Raw genomic sequence first — 19,308 nt, 5'->3', positions numbered from 1 at the left:
AGACCTGCTTTTAAAAAATGAAAATAAAAATCCATGTATTGTGGTCAGTCTTAATTTTTATGCTTGTTTGTTTTGCAGTTAATAATCTGTTGCTGAGGTCTATCAGTCGGAGCACAAATCAGGTTGAGGTGTCAGGAATAAGTGCCAGAGGTGGAAAGTTACAGGGTGTCTCCAAATCTTGATTTTTATGTAGATCACATTTGTATTTAATTCTTTCTGCAATGAGTTCAGAGCAGTGCACGTCGGGTACAAGAAGTACAAGAGGCAGCCTCATCGTTAAATGGTGGAGTTTGCTACCTCAAGATGAATCGATGGGGCTTTGAGGCAGTCGCCATTTCCCAGTGGGATTCATTCAGACACTGGCAAATTCCAGTTGTGCAAATATAGTCGATTGAGAAGTCCTTTGCAACAAACCCACTTCCCCCCAAATATCATATGTTTTGTGTTATGTACTGAGTTGAATAGGATCCAAGATGCAGCAGTCTGATTGGTCCTAGAACAATAGGATTCAGAATGCAGCAGTCTGATTGGTCCTAGAACAATAGGACCCAGAATGCATTAGTCTGGTCCACAGGAGCCACCCAATCCAGCTCCAGGTGGAAGTGACTCCGCAACCTGATTGGCCTACAGGATACTCCTGGAATTAGCCAATCACGTGGGGCCCATTGTGTAAATAATGTATATAAAGCAGACATTCTGGGGGAACTTCCATTTCTCCTCACCACTATGAGCTGAATAAAGAGCATGAAATCCACTCTCGACTCCGAGTATATTTCATTTTGCAATAAGGAAAGTGATGGGAACATGCACTATAATGTGTGGGAGAGCACCCAATGCACCATTATATAACCTCCTCACAAACAAATCAGGATGAAGGCTTACTAAATAGCCAATGTTATCCAGGGCTGCCATACGTCCTGGATTTCCCAGCCACATCTGGAATACTGTGGCAGTCGGCAGCAGTGTCCGGGCAGAAATTGGCAAAGTGCTCGGGGAAATCCAGGCACATGGCAGCCCATGTCGGCAATGCCGTTTTTGCCGACTTCCCATAAAAGCTTGGCGAGTTTTCTGTCCGGATTTTCACTTTTTGAAATGCGGCATCCCTAATGCTACCTAACCTTCCTGCAAGCAAATCAGGATGAATGCTCAATAAACAGGCCCTCAGGCAGCTTTAAAAGGGGATTAGACAGATTCAGAGAGGAGATCTATTTCGCTATTGCTTGTGGGTTTCCCGGAAACATCCGATTGGCTATCATGGGAAGCAGAATGCTGAATTAGACAGTCCTTTAGTATGATCTAGTAAGGTTGTTCCTATGTTCATATCCTGAACCACTCAACAATCCATTGAGTCCGCTAGACACCAACCATAGAGTTTCATGGTTGAGCAGGGATATGACTCATTGGTACGTGTCTAATAATAATAATAAAAATAATTAATAATTTTTTTCATACCCCGCTCTCCCCAGCCAAGACAACTAATAATAAAAACAAGTTGATTGAAATCTTTAAAAACAATATTAAAATACAACATTAAAACAATTAAAACCTTAAAATGCAGCCTCATCACAGGAGAAAGGAAAAAAGAAAGGGGGAGAGGGAATCGAATTGATTCTAAGCCAAAGGCCAGGTGGAACAACTCTGTCTTACAGGCCTTGAATGCAGACTTCTCCCCCTTTTCCCTCCATCTCAAAGGTTAATGCTAATGTCTAGACCTTGGGCAGATGTCCTGACATAGATTGCGGCATTGGAAGCCCATAAAACAACTGATTGCAGATTCTTCCATGCTGCCAGTCTGAAATAATCCTCAACTTGGTTGCTACTTCACTATTTGAATCAGGTTCTGCAACTAGAATCAGCAGTACCAAGCTATCTGTGACTCGATTGGGCAGTTAGTTAAGTATTTTTTTATTATTTACTTGATTGGGGGGGCAGCCCCCGGCTACACCCATGCATGCAACATAAGTAAGAATTTCAAAGCAAACTACCGTATTTTTCGCTCTGTAAGATGCACCAGACCACAAGACGCACCTAGTTTTTGGAGGAGGAAAACAAGAAAAAAAATATTCTGAATCTCAGAAGCCAGAACAGCAAGAGGGATCGCTGCGCAGTGAGAGCAGCAATCCCTCTTGCTGTTCTGGCTTCTGGGATAGCTGCGCAGCCTGCATTCACTCCATATTTAGGAGGGAAAAAGTAAGTCTAATAGAACAAAAAATATGGTAATTTCTGAGCAGAATTAGTTTGCTGAGTCATTGACGGTTCGGCTCTTGAGAAGCGTTTCCCAACATTGGTCAGCGTTTTCTCCATATGTCAAGAGATGTTCTCTTCAGACAAAGGCAAAGAAGTCCACGTCAGAGGCAAAGGTAAACGCGAGATAATCTGGCATGCACCTTTATCTCAGGAGGAGAGGTCAAATTGCCTCGTGGAAGTAAAATACATTTGAAATGCCCTTCATGACCCTTCTAAGCAAAACTGATACTCTCTCATCCCATTCCAAACATTGTTTTGCTTTTTTTTCATACTGCTGGTCTTCCAGAGATCATAGTGCTCAGGTTCAGGGATAACTTACTCAAATAAAGAACGTGAAGAGTAAGATGTGAAACAGGGGCCATTGGAGTGGAAAACAGGGACTCATCTTGTTGTTGTTTAGTCATTTAGTCGTGTCCGACTCTTCGTGACCCCATGGACCAGAGCACTCCAGGCACTCCTGTCTTCCACTGCCGCCCGCAGTTTGGTCAAACTCATGCTGGTAGCTTCGAGAACACTGTCCAACCATCTCGTCCTCTGTCGTCCCCTTCTCCTTGTGCCCTCCATCTTTCCCAACATCAGGGTCTTTTCCAGGGAGTCGAGTCTTCTCATGAGGTGGCCAAAGTATTGGAGCCTCAGCTTCAGGATCTGTCCTTCCAGTGAGCACTCAGGGCTGATTTCCTTCAGAATGGATAGGTTTGATCTTCTTGCAGTCCATGGGACTCTCAAGAGTCTCCTCCAGCACCATAATTCAAAAGCATCAATTTTTCGGCGTTCAGCCTTCTTTATGGTCCAGCTCTCACTTCCATGCATCACTACTGGGAAAACCGTGGCTTTAACTATACGGACCTTTGTTGGCAAGGTGATGTCTCTGCTTTTTAAGATGCTGTCTAGGTTTGCCATCGCCTTTCTCCCAAGAAGCAGGCGTCTTTTAATTTCGTGGCTGCTGTCACCATCTGCAGTGATCATGGAGCCCAAGAAAGTAAAGCAAAGGCAAGGCAGAGGTGTAATAAATAAATAAGTGGTTCACTTATTTCATTTATTCTATTTTTGTCATTCAGACGTGCCCTATAGACCAGTGTTTCCCAACCTTTTTTGGGCAAAGGCACACTTGTTTCATGAAAAAAATCTTGAGGCACACCACCATTACAGCCCCGTGACGTCAGCGCGCAGCGTCACGCCGGGAGGGACATGAATTGCTAGCAAATTACATAATCACCTCCTTGAGGGCTGGCTCATCTTCTCCAAAGGCAGAACCCCATTAATTAACAGCACAGACTCACACCATAGCCAAGACGAGGGGGGAAAACCTCAGTCATGCACAGTCATGCACATGTGGGGGCTAAATGAGGACGAAGACCGGGCAGAGAGCAGGGTTCAAATCACCCCACCTGGCCAGGACAATCCCTGGGTGCTCCCTTGGGCCACTCGCCTGACCCACCTCGCAGGGCTGTTGTTGCGAGGATAACACGGGGAGAACCACGCGCGCCCCCGGGAGCTCCTTGGAGGAGAAAGCGGGCGATGAATGCAATGCACGAAATATATGAGAGGCGACCAGGTTTTGCAGGTGAGGGGCCCCCGCCAGCCTCCGCTTCCAACACCCGGTGCAACGACGCCGAAGTTTCCCCCCGGGCTCGGCTCGGGGAGCAGCGCTGCTCCCCCCCGGCTCCCCTTCGCCCTCCCAGCTCTCTCTGCCGCCCACTGGGGACCCCCCTAACCTGCCAAGTCCGGAGCGCCGGTGGAAGTTGCATGCATGCATGCAGGGCGCCGCGTTGCCATTGCATTGCACTGCACTCCATGCAACGCCTGCACGCATGCATTGCCTTGCACGCCCGCCAAGGGGTCTCCCCGCGGTCCGATGCGTCCCCTCCGGCGCGGATGCAGCATTGCAAAAATAAAAAACCCCCGACGCAGCCCTACCTGGGGGGCAGCCTCCGCCTCCGCCGCTCCGCCTCCGCGGGGATCCCCGGCCTCCATCCTGCCGCCCGATCTCTGCGGGGGCGCAGGCAGGCTGCGCAGGGTCTGCGCGGAAGAGCCCCTGCCCGCCCGGCCGCCGCCGCTGCGCTCATTCCATGGAGCGCTTCAAACAAAACGCCCGGCCCGCCAGGCCACGCTGGGAAACGTAGTTTGCGCACCCCGCGCGGGCGCGGAGCCCAAGGGCGAGGGGACTACGGATCCCGGCAGCCCCCACGCCGGGGACGGAGGGGGAGAGGCTGGGTGCAGGGATGGAGGGACGGGTGGGCGAGCGAGTGAGTGAGTGGCAGCCGCCAAGCCTTGGCCGAGAGCCAGGAAGGGCCTCCCCGGAGGAGGAGGAGGGAGGCGCAGAGCGGGAGGGAGGGAGGGAACCCCAGGGGCCATCTAGTGACGGCGCCCCAATCGAAAATTTGACTTTTTAAAAAAAATAATCTTTCAATTTTTTAATTTTTCCCGCGGCACACTAGTGTGCCGCGGAACAGTGGTTGGGAAACACTGCTATAGACTGTATGTCTCTGAAACCAAAATATCTTGAACTGAACTGATTTTTTGGCTCGATGTGAGGCTGCTACAACAACAACTAATGAATGAATGAGCAATTAGACTCTCGTTTGACTATGTTGCCAATCTATTTGCATCTCTGTAAAAATGATAATAAAACCCCGTCAGTAGTATATTAACACCAAATCCAAAATACTTACTGATAGGACGTTTCCATTTGTATTTTCTCCTCCTTCTTCTTCATTAGGCACATGCAAGAGTCTGGCATAATTACAACCAACATTTCCGACCACAACAGAAAGGGTTTTTGTCGATCACTTTGGGATCCCACTGGATCGAACCGAGCAGATCCAAGAACAAAGAAGACATCAGAAAGTGTCAGCAGTCCATGCAGAGAGTGCTTGGGTGGTTTGCCAAGCCAATACATGGGGATGGAGATTACCCAGAAGAGCTGAAGACGGAATTTGCCTCTCTCTTGCCAAACAGTACTGAGACCGAGAAGAACTACATTAAAGGGACCGCTGACTTCTTTGCATTTTCCTTTGGTCCAAATAACTTTATACCCCCAAAGAAACTACCCAAAATGGGACAGGTTTTCTCGCTCAACCTGAGGGAAGTGTTGAACTGGATTAAGTTGGAATATAACAATCCTAGAATCCTGATCGCAGAAAACGGCTGGTTTACCAACAGCCACGTGAAAACGGAAGACACCACAGTCATCTACTTGATGAAGAATTTTATTAATAAGGTCTTGCAAGGTTTGTGAAGCTATTGGGTTTTTGAATGCACCCAACAGATCTGAATGAATGTACATGCAGGTCCCGCTATTCAAGCATGGAAATTCACTTATCCAAACAGGAATTTGGACCCAAACCTCACTCTACACATCACATACATTCAAACAGGCAGGCTCACGTGTGGCACTGTAAACAAATAAGCAGCCTTAAACAAGCTTATGGTTTATGTATGAATGTACACATGCAGCCTATTACATTTTTTTACATGAAAAATGCAGTTATAATCAGTTGTCGAGGGGGGTGGAGATGACTGATAATTAAGAGGATGACAGCAGGCATAGAAAGGGAATTTAACTACTGCAATCCTGAGGGGAAACCCTGAAGCTAATATTCAATTAGTTCAATTCTTTTCTTAGTAGTATATTCACGTGGTCCTACCCTTTGATCACTGGAAATATCTGTGACTTGCAGAATAAAAGCTACATACCTCTTTTGGTCCATAACTGTCCTAAGTATGTTCAGAATATCACCACATACTTGGCAAGTTAAACATTGGTTTACTTACAAACCCTCCAAAGGTCAGGTTCATGTGCTTTTCCATGCATCAGTCAGAAAACACAGGCAGTAGAACTTGGTACCAGTGTAGGCTTTTCATGCAGAGCAAATGCCTGCTTCAAAATAGGGTCCCCACCCCCCGAGAATATGTCTTTAGGAGAAGAGTCAGTCACTGACATCTCCAAGTAACCTTGGGAATAACACTCTCTGAAACAATGGAGAACCATTACCATTCAATGGAGACAGTACAAAGCTATACAACTATGGGCTGAGTATAAAGGAACTTCATGAATATCCTGTTTCAAAACCAAATATTTTACTGTGCAAACTTTGTAATGCAAATCATAGTCTGGTTTTCTAATATTGTCCCTTTACTTTAATTTCCCCTGTGCAGCAATTAAATACGATCAAATCGATGTATTTGGTTACATGGCCTGGTCCCTCCTGGATGGATATGAATGGCAACATGCCTACAATAACCGACGTGGATTATTTTATGTGGATTTTAATAGCGAAGAAAAAGAAAGGATTCCCAAATCATCTGCATTTTATTACAAGGAAATCATACAAGAAAACGGCTTTCCTCTGAAAGAACCAGCTTTCCACGGCCAGTTTCCCTGTGACTTCTCCTGGGGTGTGACAGAGTCAGTTATTAAGGTAGGCATAATAAAAGTGTAAGCATCTCAAGTCTCTCCTTGGACTGAGCTAAATTTAACAACAACGTTATCTTCCTGCAGTCACCAAAAAGTCACAAATGCATCTATAAGACCTATTTGAGTTGTTAATGTTATTTCTTATTTAGGGTAGAGATGGATCTTTTTCACCTATAATAGTTATGTAGAATTTCAACAGGCATACCCAGTTCTGCAAGCTTTTCTACTCAGCTATTAAAGATGCAGGAGACTTAGGACTCAGCTATACAGCTGCTAATAAAATGTTTTAAGTGTGATGTAAAGTGCAATATACAAATGTGACACTAGATGGCAACAGTGAGTTATGGAAAATTCAATTTATTTTTCAAAACTTTTTTTTAAAAAAGCATTTTCACAGTGTTTTTTAATATGCATGTAGATTCCACCTTATTCTCTTTAGCATCTTGCCACCCGGTTATAATAGTTTGACAAATGAATTTAGTTCGAAGTTTCTCCCTAGATTTGTATGAACACTGTGCCTGGTTCATTTTGGAAATAGAATTAATGCAGGCATATATCCATGCTCCCTGCTTCCTCGAGTGGCATTTTACTTATTTACAGCATTTGTATGCCATCCTCGTAACGCAGAAGTAGAAAACAAATGAAACACAAAGGCATAAAGCTGTTTAAAAAGAAAGGGATGGGGAACTCTATAGGTGCTTTCAGATAATTCATTTTAGTACAGTTGCTTTTTTATGGATCTTCTCAGTAGGTTCCCTGTATAAATGTATATTATTTATTTATTTATTTATTTATTTATTTATTTATTTATTTATTTTACACCCCCTCAGCTTGGCACCCTATGTGGGGGGGGGGGCTGCCTGCACTGACCTAAATCCATTGCTGCTTCCTCTCAAGTCTTCTGTCTTGAGACCCTTCTTCCAGCTGTCCACTGATGGAAACTGACTCTGGCTGACTCGCACCCAGCCATATATTCACTTTTTCTGGCCACCACAGCCAATCACATAGGCCACCACAGCCAATCACTAACAATTCTAAACCTCCAGCCACCAATCAGAATATGCATGCTTTTGATCCCTCTTTTGCATACTGAGAGTTCTAACTTCCATCCTTCCTCTGTTGTCAGTTAAGGTCTCCCCCCCCCCCCCAATGACGACAGTTAAACCAACTTTCATCTGACTAGACAAAAGATTCTGCCCATCAAAGTACAATATACGTTGCGACACAAATGGCAGAATACGCTGCTACATAATGCCCACCAAAACACAGTTTAGACCAAGAGGATTTCTTTTCACCTAGTAAAAAGTTCTGGGACAGATTTGTATAAGATAACTTCCTTATGAGAATACGGGAGAGTACATATTTGGCAGAAATGGCAGGAGGAGGATGCCATGTGAAACAAAGAATGGGGGACACTTAATATTTATTCACCAGTTGTGATGCTAAAGGAGAGCAAGCAGGTGATGATAAATTGAAGCTCTCCTTCCTGCCTACTGCTTCTGTAGGATAACCAGCCTCATATAACCAACATAAAAGGTAAAGGTAAAGGGACCCCTGACCATTAGGTCCAGTCGTGGCCGACTCTGGGGTTGTGGCGCTCATCTCGCTTTATTGGCCGAGGGAGCCGGCGTACAGCTTCCGGGTCATGTGGCCAGCATGATTAAGCCGCTTCTGGCAAACCAGAGCAGCACACAGAAACGCCGTTAACATTCCCGCTGGAGCGGTACTTATTTATCTACTTGCACTTTGACGTGCTTTCAAACTGCTAGGTTGGCAGGAGCTGGGACTGAGCAATGGGAGCTCACCCTGTGGCGGGGATTCGAACCGCTGACCTTCTGATCGGCAAGTCCTAGGCTCTGTGGTTTGATCCACAGCGCCACCTGCGTCCCATAACCAACATAAAGGTAAAAGTAAAGGTACCCCTGCCCATACGGGCCAGTCGTGTCCGACTCTAGGGTTGCATGCTCATCTCGCTCAAGAGGCCGTGAACCGGCGCCGTCCGAAGACACTTCCGGGTCATGTGGCCAGCGTGACGAAGCTGCAGCTGGCGAGCCAGCACCAGCGCAGCACACGGAAATGCCGTTTACCTTCCCGCTATAAAGCGGTACCTATTTATCTACTTGCGCTTAAGGGTGCTTTCGAACTGCTAGGTGGGCAGGAGCTGGGACCGAACGACGGGAGCTCACCCCGCCGCGGGGATTTGAACCGCCGACCATGCGATCGGCAAGTCCTAGGCGCTGAGGTTTTACCCACAGCGCCACCCGCGTCCCGGCCATAACCAACATACTTAAGTCTAATTAATGCATACTGGGTTTAATGCATGAAGGGATTAATACCATAGAGTAAGCCATCCTGTCGGGCATATCTCTGTCCAATTCCCTTAATTTGGGAGGAAATGGGTAATCAAGCCTATTGGTCTCCCCCAGTCTACCTGAGAAGCTCAGCATGTGAAGAGGGTCAGCTGGTTGCTCCAGCTTAGCCAGCCACTCTTCAGTTCCTATGACAATAATTTAGGAACTTTCACCACGGTAACTGAGCCAAGCTTCACTGCCTGTGCAACTTTTCTGACTGATGTATGGAAAAGCACACGAACCTGACCTTTGGAGAGTTTGTAAGTACAGTGCTACCTTGGGTTAAGAACTTAAATCGTTCTGGAGGTCCGTTCTTAACCTGAAACCGTTCTTAACCTGAGGTACCACTTTAGCTAATGGGGCCTCCCGCTGCTGCCACCATGCGATTTCTGTTCTCATCCTGAAGCAAAGTTCTTAACCCGAGGTACTATTTCTGGGTTAGCCGAGTCTGTGACCTGAAGCGTCTGTAACCCAAGGTACCACTGTAAACCAATTTTTAACTTACCAAGTGTGTGGTCTTTTCCTACACTGGGAGAAGAGGGAAGTTTTGGAACTCACAAGGGCATATTTTAAAGGTTTAGCAGCCTATATTTCCAAGCCTTACTTTGCTGCATGTTTTGTGATTTTAAATCTCTGCTGGGGTTCTCTCACCAAAGAGTACTTGCCCCAAACCTGGATCTTGGCATCCAGAGAATTCTCCTTTTATATCTATTTTTTCAATTGAACAGCTTCACAGTAAAGTATGACTCGCCACTACAAGTCAGAGCCACCCACAATTTCCATAATAATTGATCTCCAATCCAAATAAGTTACAAATTCCTCACAGGCTACATGAGGGCAAAAACCCTGTCACATAGTCTAAGGTTCATGTTTGGCAATGGTAGTTTTTGACACTGGCAGGATTCCACTGATTCCTAGCACTTTAAGGCAGCCTGGCATGTGAAAGACAGGTGCCAATCAGGTGCGTTGATATTCTGCTCCTTGGTACATATGGGTTGGAGAGGATTTGGGAGGAAACAGAAATTGCCTGTGTTGTCTTATTTGCCACATGCCTAGAATGGAAATAAACCCAGCAAGTACAACCGTCCACAGAAAGGATAGGCAACTGATGAGGTTTTTCCCCCTTCATTTAATTTGCATTTACTTTGCACTGAAATCAACATTGCAGAACAACGTAATTCAGTGTGTAAAATTCCACCGCAGTAGACAGCATGTGGCACATTTTTTTTGTCTGAAGCCAAACTGCAGCAGAACAGAAACAGCACTGCAAGTGGCAAACATGGATCAGAATGGATTTCAGTGCCTACTTACATCATTCCTTTCCTAGCAACTACCCATACATTCTCAAGGAAATGTGCATCACTCCCTGAGAACTGCGGCAGTAGAATAATTAGCTGTGAATCCGAGGCTAAGATGATATAGTGGCACCTTGGTTCTCAAACTTAATCGGTTCTGGAAGTCTGTTCCGAAACCAAAGCGTTCCAAAACCAAGGCACACTTTCCCATAGAAAGTAATGCAAAATGGATTAATCTGTTCCAAACTTTTAAAAACAACCCCTAAAACAGCAATTTAACATGAATTTTACTATCTAATGAGACCATTGATCCATAAAATGAAAGCAATAACCAATGTACTGCAGTCACACAATCAATCAGGAGCTGAACTGGGTTCCACACAGTCACAAAAAAGCCACAAAAACAAAAACGCAAAATAAATAACAAAGACAGACCTCAGCGTAACACTCAAAACGGAAGTATGGCACTCAAAATGGAGCGCATTCGGCTTCCGAAAAAGGTTCGCAAACCGGAACACTTACTTCTGGGTTTGCAGCGTTTGGGTTCCAAGTTGTTCGAGTACCAAGGCGTTTGAGAACCAAGGTACCACTGTACTGGCTCTGATCCAAGGAACTGCATACCGTGTGCAGCATCTGCAGCGGGACTTTGTCACCCACCTCTGATCTGTTGGAGCCTCTTCTGCCTACCAAAAAGAGGGTCAGGTTTTACTTGGTCACAGGGGGGCAAAGAATTGGAAATTGGCCAAACCAGCACACGTGCTGAGGTACACACCCACAGCTAAGTAATGCTGAACTTAATTGCTTTATATGGTGGGAGGGCTATTTAAAGAGAAACATATTTTACTTCACAACATATTTGGGCGCCCTTCTGCTCATTCTGCTTTTGGAGGCCTTAGATCAGGCATCCCCAAACTCAGCCCTCCAGCTGCTTTGGGACTACAACTCCCATCATCCCTAGCTAACAGGACCAGTGGTCAGGGATGATGGGCGTTGTAGTCCTAAAACAGCTGGAGGGCCAAATTTGGGGGTGCCTGTCTTAGATGCTTGCTCTGAAGTCTTTTCCTTTGGTACCACTGACACATCCTGTAGCATCTCCCACTCATACAAGGAACCCTCTGGATCCAAGCAGTGACGGAGCTTCACGGTGCTGGATCCAAGCCATAATTTTCTTAAAATATTCCTTTCCACATTCGTCAGGGCTTATTCTTCTCGAGAAGCAGAGCAAAACGATGTACTTTTACAGGCTGGCAAATGAAACCTAATTCGGCTCGGTTTCAGCCAGTCGCACGCACACCCGCAAGAAAGCCTGTGGATATCATGCTAAAAAGGACATCCATCTGCACTAATAGATAGTTTGGGGATATAGCATTGTGTTTATTAGTTTTAGTAGAAAACCTTGTTAGGTCTGCAGAGGCTAATTTGGCAGAGAAACAGATGGTTTCAGTTCAGAGCGATGAAATATGAATAAAACAATGCAGCAGCAACAAGATGGAAAATGCAGTTAAGAGAGCAGAAATAATAGCAGATATAAATGTATACACACACATATCTGCATTTGCTCCTTTGGGGAGGGGGCACTTCCAATCGCTTGTTGCCTTGCAGGTGCTATTTTGAGAGAGGTGTGTGTGTGTCTCACAATCATTCACTTTTAAAAAGTTCTGTCCTATTTATCTGCCTGACAAGAGACTTCCAAGGCAGCTGTCATGATTTTCTGGAAATAACAGGAAAATTACACCTAATAAAAGCTGGATCTAGAAACATCAAAGCAGCGTTTCAGTTCAAAGCATTGTAAAGGTAAACAGGGAAAACGGGTAGAGAAAAACTGAACGCCACATCGCCATCTGGTGGCGCAATGTTATATCGCACATACAATGCATATAAATTGCTTTTTCTTTACCAGTCTAGCTGAGTCCGAAGGATTTGGGCAGGAGTTAGAGGTCCTGAGGGAGCTGGGGATGTAAAATGTGTGCCTACGCACAGTGCTCTTCAATGTTAGATCCCCAGAACTTCCTCCTTCCTGACGAATTAATTAATTTTATAATGAATGATTTTAGAGTGTTGTTTGTGCTGTACTTTTGTACTGTTTTATTGTTGTTAGCTGCCCTGAGCCCGGCTTTGGCTGGGGAGAGCAGGATATAAATAAAATTTATTATTATTATTATTATTATTATTATTATTGGCTAAGCTGGCAGTGGATGATGGGAATTGTATTCCAACATCTAAACAACCAAGCTTGAAAAGCACTGCTGTAGATGTTGCTGACACCGCTCTTTCCTGATTCTACAATGGCTGGTGGCACCTAATGTTTTCATCCCTGCAGAAAGGTTATGTCCTCACCCAAATAGCAGGAGAGCCTGCAGCTTTTGGCTCTTCATGGCAGCAGCCATGTTTTTATTTCTCCCTCAATGTTCTACTTTGTCACACACAGCCTGGTTTTCAAGCCCCCCCCCTAATATTAATCTGGGACGCAGGTGGCGCTGTAGGTTAAACCACAGAGCCTAGGACTTGCCGATCAGAAGGTCGGTGGTTCGAATCCCCACGACGGGGTGAGCTCCAGTTGCTCAGTCCCTGCTCCTGCCAACCTAGCAGTTCGAAAGCATGTCGAAGTGCAAGTAGATAAATAGGTACCACTCCAGCGAGAAGGTAAACGGCGTTTCCATGCACTGCTCTGGTTCGCCAGAAACGGCTTAGTCATGCTGACCACATGACCTGGAAGCTGTATGCCGGGCGAATAAACAAGATGAGCGCCACAACCCCAGAGTCAGTCACGACTGGACTTAATGGTCAGGGGTCCCTTTACCTTTAATATTAATCTACTCAAATATTTATTTATTTTCCATCAAGCATCAGTTTTGGAAGGGAAAGTTTTGCAAGAGGTGTGCTGCAATCTCATTTACCTGTTCCCCCAACCCCAAGACTGATTGACCCTCCTGCGGCTCCTATTTGCATTTCTTAAAAAGACTTCTACAACATAAAGTGCCACATTTAGGGTCACCTGCGCCCATTTATTCTGTGATGTTTAGGACTACCACTCCCAAACATCTGTGTTGGCTGGAGCTAATAGTTATAAACACATACAGGACATCAGCTTGATGAAGGCTGCTTGGGAGAACCACGTTTCTAAAACTATAGTCCTTTGCACAAGCTGGCCTGCTCTCCATTTTTGTTGCTTGCATGTGAACGGCGGTCCAAGCAAGTTGGAGAATTCACCATCTCTGCCAGACTGTGTTTACATGCTTCTTTGTATTTCTGTAGAACTGCTATAGTGACACCTAGTGATACAGAGAAAAAAGCCTGTTTATCATTTAGACTGGTAGCGTTACAGCTTACGAGAACAATTTATATAACTGGTCAGTATTGGAGTTGTGAAACTACACCTTTATTAAATTAAAAATCAAATTATGTGATTGTCATTTGCAGGCAGAATCTGTCGCTTCCTCACCACAGTTCTGCGATCCAAACCTCTATCTCTGGAATCTTACCGGAGATGGACTTTTCTACCAGGTGAAGGGAGTGAAACTGAAAACCCGACCGGCTCAATGTACGGATTTTGTTACCATTAAAACGCAACTTGACCTGCTGTCCAAATTGAAAATCACCCATTATAGATTTGCGCTGAATTGGTCCCTGCTTCTGCCTAGCGGCGATTTGAAATCCATCAACGGCCAAGTCCTTCGTTACTATCGATGCGTGATCAGTGAGCTGCTCAAACTCAACATCAAGTCTGTGGTCACCTTATATTATCCAACTCACCGTTCCTTGGGCCTGCCTGGTCCTTTAGTCCAGAATGGTGGCTGGGTGAACCAGTCCACCGTCCAGGCTTTCCGGACCTACGCAGAGATGTGTTTTCGGGAGCTTGGGGACTTGGTTAAATTCTGGATCACAATAAATGAACCTAATCGACTCAGCGATATTTATAACAGCAGCAGTAACCACACCTATCAGGCCGCCCATAATCTATTGATAGCCCATGCCTCGGCTTGGCATGTTTACGATAAACAGTATCGATCCACGCAGCATGGTCAGATCTCTTTGTCTTTGCATTCTGATTGGGCAGAACCCGCCAACCCATTTGTGGACACCCACTGGGAAGCTGCCGAGAGATTCCTTCAGTTTGAAATAGCTTGGTTTTCCGATCCGATCTTTAAGACGGGGGACTATCCTGCAGCTATGAGAGAATACCTCGACTACAAGAATAGCAGAGGGCTCTCTCGTTCTTCTCTGCCGTATTTCACAAAGGAAGAGAAGGAACTGGTGAAAGGGGCTGCTGATTTTTACGCGCTCAATCATTTCACCACGCGGTTTGTGATCCACGAGTCGAAAAACGGGAGTCGGTACAACTTTGATCAGGACGTTCAATTTCTGCAAGACATCACCTGCCTAAACTCCCCATCTCGCTCAGCGGTCGTGCCTGCCGGCTTACGCAAAATCCTGAAGTGGATTAGAAAACGTTACGGCGACCTAAATATCTACATCACGGCAAACGGGATAGATGATCAGTCTTTAATTGACGATGGACTTCGTAAATACTATATTGAAAAATATGTCCAGGAAGCCTTAAAAGGTGAGTGGATGGTAAAAGATGCTAATCTAGAAGAGACACATAATGTGTTTTTATCTTGTAATTATTTTTGTTTTTATCTTGTATTTTTATGCTGTGAACAGCCCCGAGATCTACGGATGAAGGGCAGCATACAAATTTAATAAACAACACCACAGCTGTTCTGCTAGCACAGCACACTTGTGCAATGGTACTTTCCCCTCCTTGCTCCCCAGTAGCTACATTAGTAAAGAAGCAGCGATTTGAATGCGCTATAAACATGCAACACCAGATGGCGCCAAAGAGCAGGAAATTTTAAAATGTGATTTTTCCATAGAAATTCAATTCGTTATAACTATCTAATTTCTGATTTATTTATAGCAGGTTTTTCCCCCCTGTGTCTAGATCCACCCCAGGTGACCCATTTTTCTGCTCTTTTAAGTTACCCAAAATGTTATGCCCTGGTTCATAGATGTCATAGAGCTACAGTCCAAGCAGGATTATAATTTAAGGTGGCAGGCAGCCACCACTGATGGGAGCTGGAGATAGCTCTCGTTCAAATGCTCCTCCACCTGCCTACCACTGAAATGCTGAAGTAAGGGCAGTGAAATCGTAGCCAAGAAGCTCAAAGCATATACCGTATTTTTCGCCCTATAGGGTGCACTGGCCCATAGGGCGCACCTAGTTTTTTTTTGGGGGGGGGGATAAAGAAAAAAAATTATTCCCCCCCCCCCCAGGTGCGGGGCTGGGGCGGGGGAAGCCTGAGCTTCCCCCGACCCCAGCCCCCAGAACAGGCTGCTATCCGCAATCCTTGGGAGAGCTGCCTGAAGCCTGCGGGCTCCCAAGGCTTGCGGATAGCTTCAGCGAAAGCCTGCATTCTCCCCATAGGACGCACACACATTTCCCCTTCATTTTTGGAGGGGAAAAAGTGCGTCCTATAGGGCAAAAAATATGGTATATGACTGACACCCTTCTCTGAAAATTAAACCAATGCCCAGGCTTTAACATTCAGAAACTTTGCTTGCAGAAACTCCAAGCTATAGAAGAATAAAGCATAATATTTACAGTCACATGCTTCTAAGCATGGGTTATAGACTTTTCCTCTAACTTCCTAACAACTTTATTTCCCTCCCTTTCCGGAGATCAATGTATCTCAGGTCATGCCTTGCAGCTCCTATGAGAGATTTCCACTTTTACTTTCTCCTACAGCTTTGCTCTTTCTTTCAAGCCAAGAAGCAGCCCTGCAACGCTCAATTCAACTTAGCAGGGTTCACAGTGTTTCTAAAACACAGCCATCTTGCTTCACATAAAATGGGAGTCTCTCCTTCACCGGATACCTGCCAGGTGACTAAGATTAGCCAATCACATGAGAACTACTAGAGAACTCTCTAGAATTCAGCTACCAACTGAGCAAATTTAAACACATAGCAACGCATACAAGCATTTGCAATTTCTGTGAATTCATTTACTGTACTTAATGTGAAGCATTTCCAGAGAACATTGGAAAAGTGACTGCCACCACTACAGAAAGGGCTGTTTCTAGGGAGCGGCATGTTTGGAGGAAGGCGTCCAATCGACATGCCAAGCCTCTCCAATCTGTTTTAAATACTATACAGTGGTACCTCGGGTTAAGTACTTAATTCGTTCCGGAGGTTCGTACTTAACCTGAAACTGTTCTTAACCTGAAGCACCACTTTAGCTAATGGGGCCTCCTGCTGTTGCCGCGCCGCCACAGCTCGATTTCTGTTCTTATCCTGAAGCAAAGTTCTTAACCTGAAGCACTGTTTCTAGGTTAGCGGAGTCTGTAACCTGAAACGTATGTAACCTGAAGCGTATGTAACCCGAGGTACCACTGTAAAAGCATATTTTTGCTTCACACAGTCGGGCAACGCCATTTAACAGTGAATAATTCGCTTATTTCTTGTCGTTTCCAGCTTACCACATTGACAAAGTCAACATCCGAGGCTATTTTGCGTTTAAACTCTCCGATGAAAAATCCAAACCCAGACTGGGCTTCTTCACCCACGAAGCCAAGGCCAAGGCGTCCGTTCCGTTCTACAACAGTCTCATTAGCCACAACGGCTTTCTCTTGGAGACTGCAAGCAACATCTGTGACCAGCCCGAGGAAGAAGCAGGTTGCACGTTCTGCCTGCTTCTAGCACAGAAAAAGCCGCTCGTGTTCTTTGGGTGCTGCCTTTGCTCGACTCTCATCTTGCTCTTAAGCATTATTGTCTTCCACAAAAGGAAAAGGAGAAAATGGTATTGGTCGAAAAATATGGAGTACATGTGCATTCCTGTCAAAAGTAGACACAGGAAAGTTCTCAACCAGATATAGAGTGGTCTTTTTTTTCCTGCATGTGAATGTCAATGGCGAGGATAAGTTATTGAAAGCACTCCAAATCACTCCAAGATACTTGCAAAAAAATGCTGCTTTGCATGAGAATTCCCATGATAGTCGATTCAGGATTGTTATCAAGAACCCTTGTTCCATGTTTATGCTGTCAGGAAATCCCAGGTTTACTTGTGTGTTCATGTTTATCATAAAGTCACTCAGAACTCCAAGTCCTTTGCTTTTTACATCAACGTACACCATGAAAAGACACAGGGAAAAGAAACGATACAAGAGTGTCTACCTTCCTTTCAACCTTTTTTTCCCATCTTCAGAGTAAGACTCGATTACATAAAGGAAGCTTTAGCTGTTGTCATGCCTGAAAATCTCGGGACGAGAGCAGGGACTGATGTATACGAAGGAATTAAAAATGGTGTTAGTCCAATATATTACAGTTCAAGCATAAATGCTTTCCTTTGGTAACCTAGTACAGTGACGGAACCAATTTGACATGAAAAGGGTATGCGTCACAATCTGTGCACTTTTACAGAAATGTCTCATAATTTGTGGTGCTATGCCTGCAGCTGTTGTGGATTGCAGGTGTAACATTTGCACAATTTCGTTTTGCTTGTTTTGGCTTGCGGAAGCTCCAGTAGGGCAGGTACCCTATCTATCATATGACTGAAAATGTCAACTAGATCAGAAGTGTTCTAGTCCTCATGGTTGTAAACAAAATGCTAAAAGCTGCATTAGCGGCGCCTCAAAAACATGTCCAGAGCATGTGATTGCAGCAGCCTCTCCTTCAAGCCCAGGTTGTAAATGAGAAAGTCCTGATATATAATACCTGTTATGTCTACTTCAGATCAAATGATGTCAGCAATCTTAAAGGAGAAGAGGCTAGCAATAGGGAGGTTTAAGTTGGTCTGAAATACTTTAGCAGTTGAATATGGGGGGTGATTAGACTGGAAAGCCCTGTGTGTATTTAAGATTATCATATACATACAAACTGCAATTGCAGTTCTGAGTCCTTATGCAGCCATAAAAACAACACCATCTGTACATAAGGGTGGGTAGAGTATTAGCAGGCTGGGGGGGTATACAAATAAATAAATTGGGAAACGCTCCTGAGAGGGCTACCTTCCGATCTTCCAAAATGGGAAACTAGGGCCTGGGGAAGCAGAGAAATGGAATGTTTTGCTGCAGGACCCACATACTAAAAATTGGCGTACTTTTTTTGGGGGGGGGATCCTGTATTAGCGAGAAATGCCAACTTTCCTAGGAGACAGCCATATTTGGGAAGCATGAACAACACCACTGTTCTAAAATGAAATTGGGAAATATTGGTGCATTTGTGCTTTTCAAAGTTCCCTTCCTTTTCAATGGATGATTCAGATATATATATATATATTTAAAAGCTGGGATACAGTCTAGGCTGTTCAGGATCAAATCGGCACAAATACAGCTTTTTAAAAAAATTGACCCACTTTATTGTGTACACCCTTTTATTTAAAAATAAAAGGCATGCTCTGTGGATCAATGAACTATATAGTTACAGTTATGAGATGTGTAAACCACACAAACCTTTATCCATATTAAAACTTTCAGTGCACACAAGGTGGTCCTGCTCTGAATCTGTCACTCTTTGATATGCACATTACCCATGAAAGTCTTTATTTTCGCAAGCTGCAGAAATGTGTCGAGTTCCCAGCGCCAAAAAAGCAGCAGCCAATATGCTTCTTTGAAAGTATTTAAAAAGATACTAAGTGGGTGCATGTTGCAGAACCTGGCTTACAACTTGTGGGACAGAGCCAACATTTAATACTGGGGCGGGAGGAAGGGGAGAAAAATCAAATGCCCAGGGGCTGCATTTGACCTCCAGATCCATGTGCAGCTCAGGGTTGGGAAACGTCCATCAGACCAAGTAAGCACAGCCAATGATCAGAGACAATAGGGGATGCAAATCCAGAAACATCTGGAGGGCCACAGGTTACCCACCCCTGCTGCAGCATGTCCTCTTTCTCCTGTACCTCCCACTGTGCAACTATTGGGGTGTGTTAATATGAATTGGAATTGCAGCTAGCGATGGACAGTTAAACACCCCCAATATAATTCAGGCCCTAACAGGTACC

At 44.9% G+C, this 19,308-nt stretch overlaps 1 protein-coding gene across 1 annotated transcript in view; it reads left to right on the top strand.

Annotated features, from left to right (window-relative positions):
* Nucleotides 1–18,200, top strand: part of KLB (klotho beta) — a 28,954-nt gene extending 10,754 nt beyond the window's left edge. Inside the window, exons 2-5 of the mRNA XM_028744303.2 lie at nt 4,967–5,477; nt 6,406–6,668; nt 13,731–14,874; nt 16,785–18,200. Coding sequence (XP_028600136.2) covers nt 4,967–5,477; nt 6,406–6,668; nt 13,731–14,874; nt 16,785–17,185 — 2,319 coding nt within the window. The 3' untranslated portion in view covers nt 17,186–18,200. The remainder of the gene's footprint in view (nt 1–4,966; nt 5,478–6,405; nt 6,669–13,730; nt 14,875–16,784) is intronic.
* The last annotated feature ends 1,108 nt before the right edge of the window (nt 18,201–19,308 follow it).

Source organism: Podarcis muralis, chromosome 9 (assembly GCF_964188315.1).
Source record: "Podarcis muralis chromosome 9, rPodMur119.hap1.1, whole genome shotgun sequence".
Lineage (NCBI taxonomy): Eukaryota > Metazoa > Chordata > Lepidosauria > Squamata > Lacertidae > Podarcis > Podarcis muralis.
This window is presented reverse-complemented; position numbering and strand designations above follow the sequence as displayed.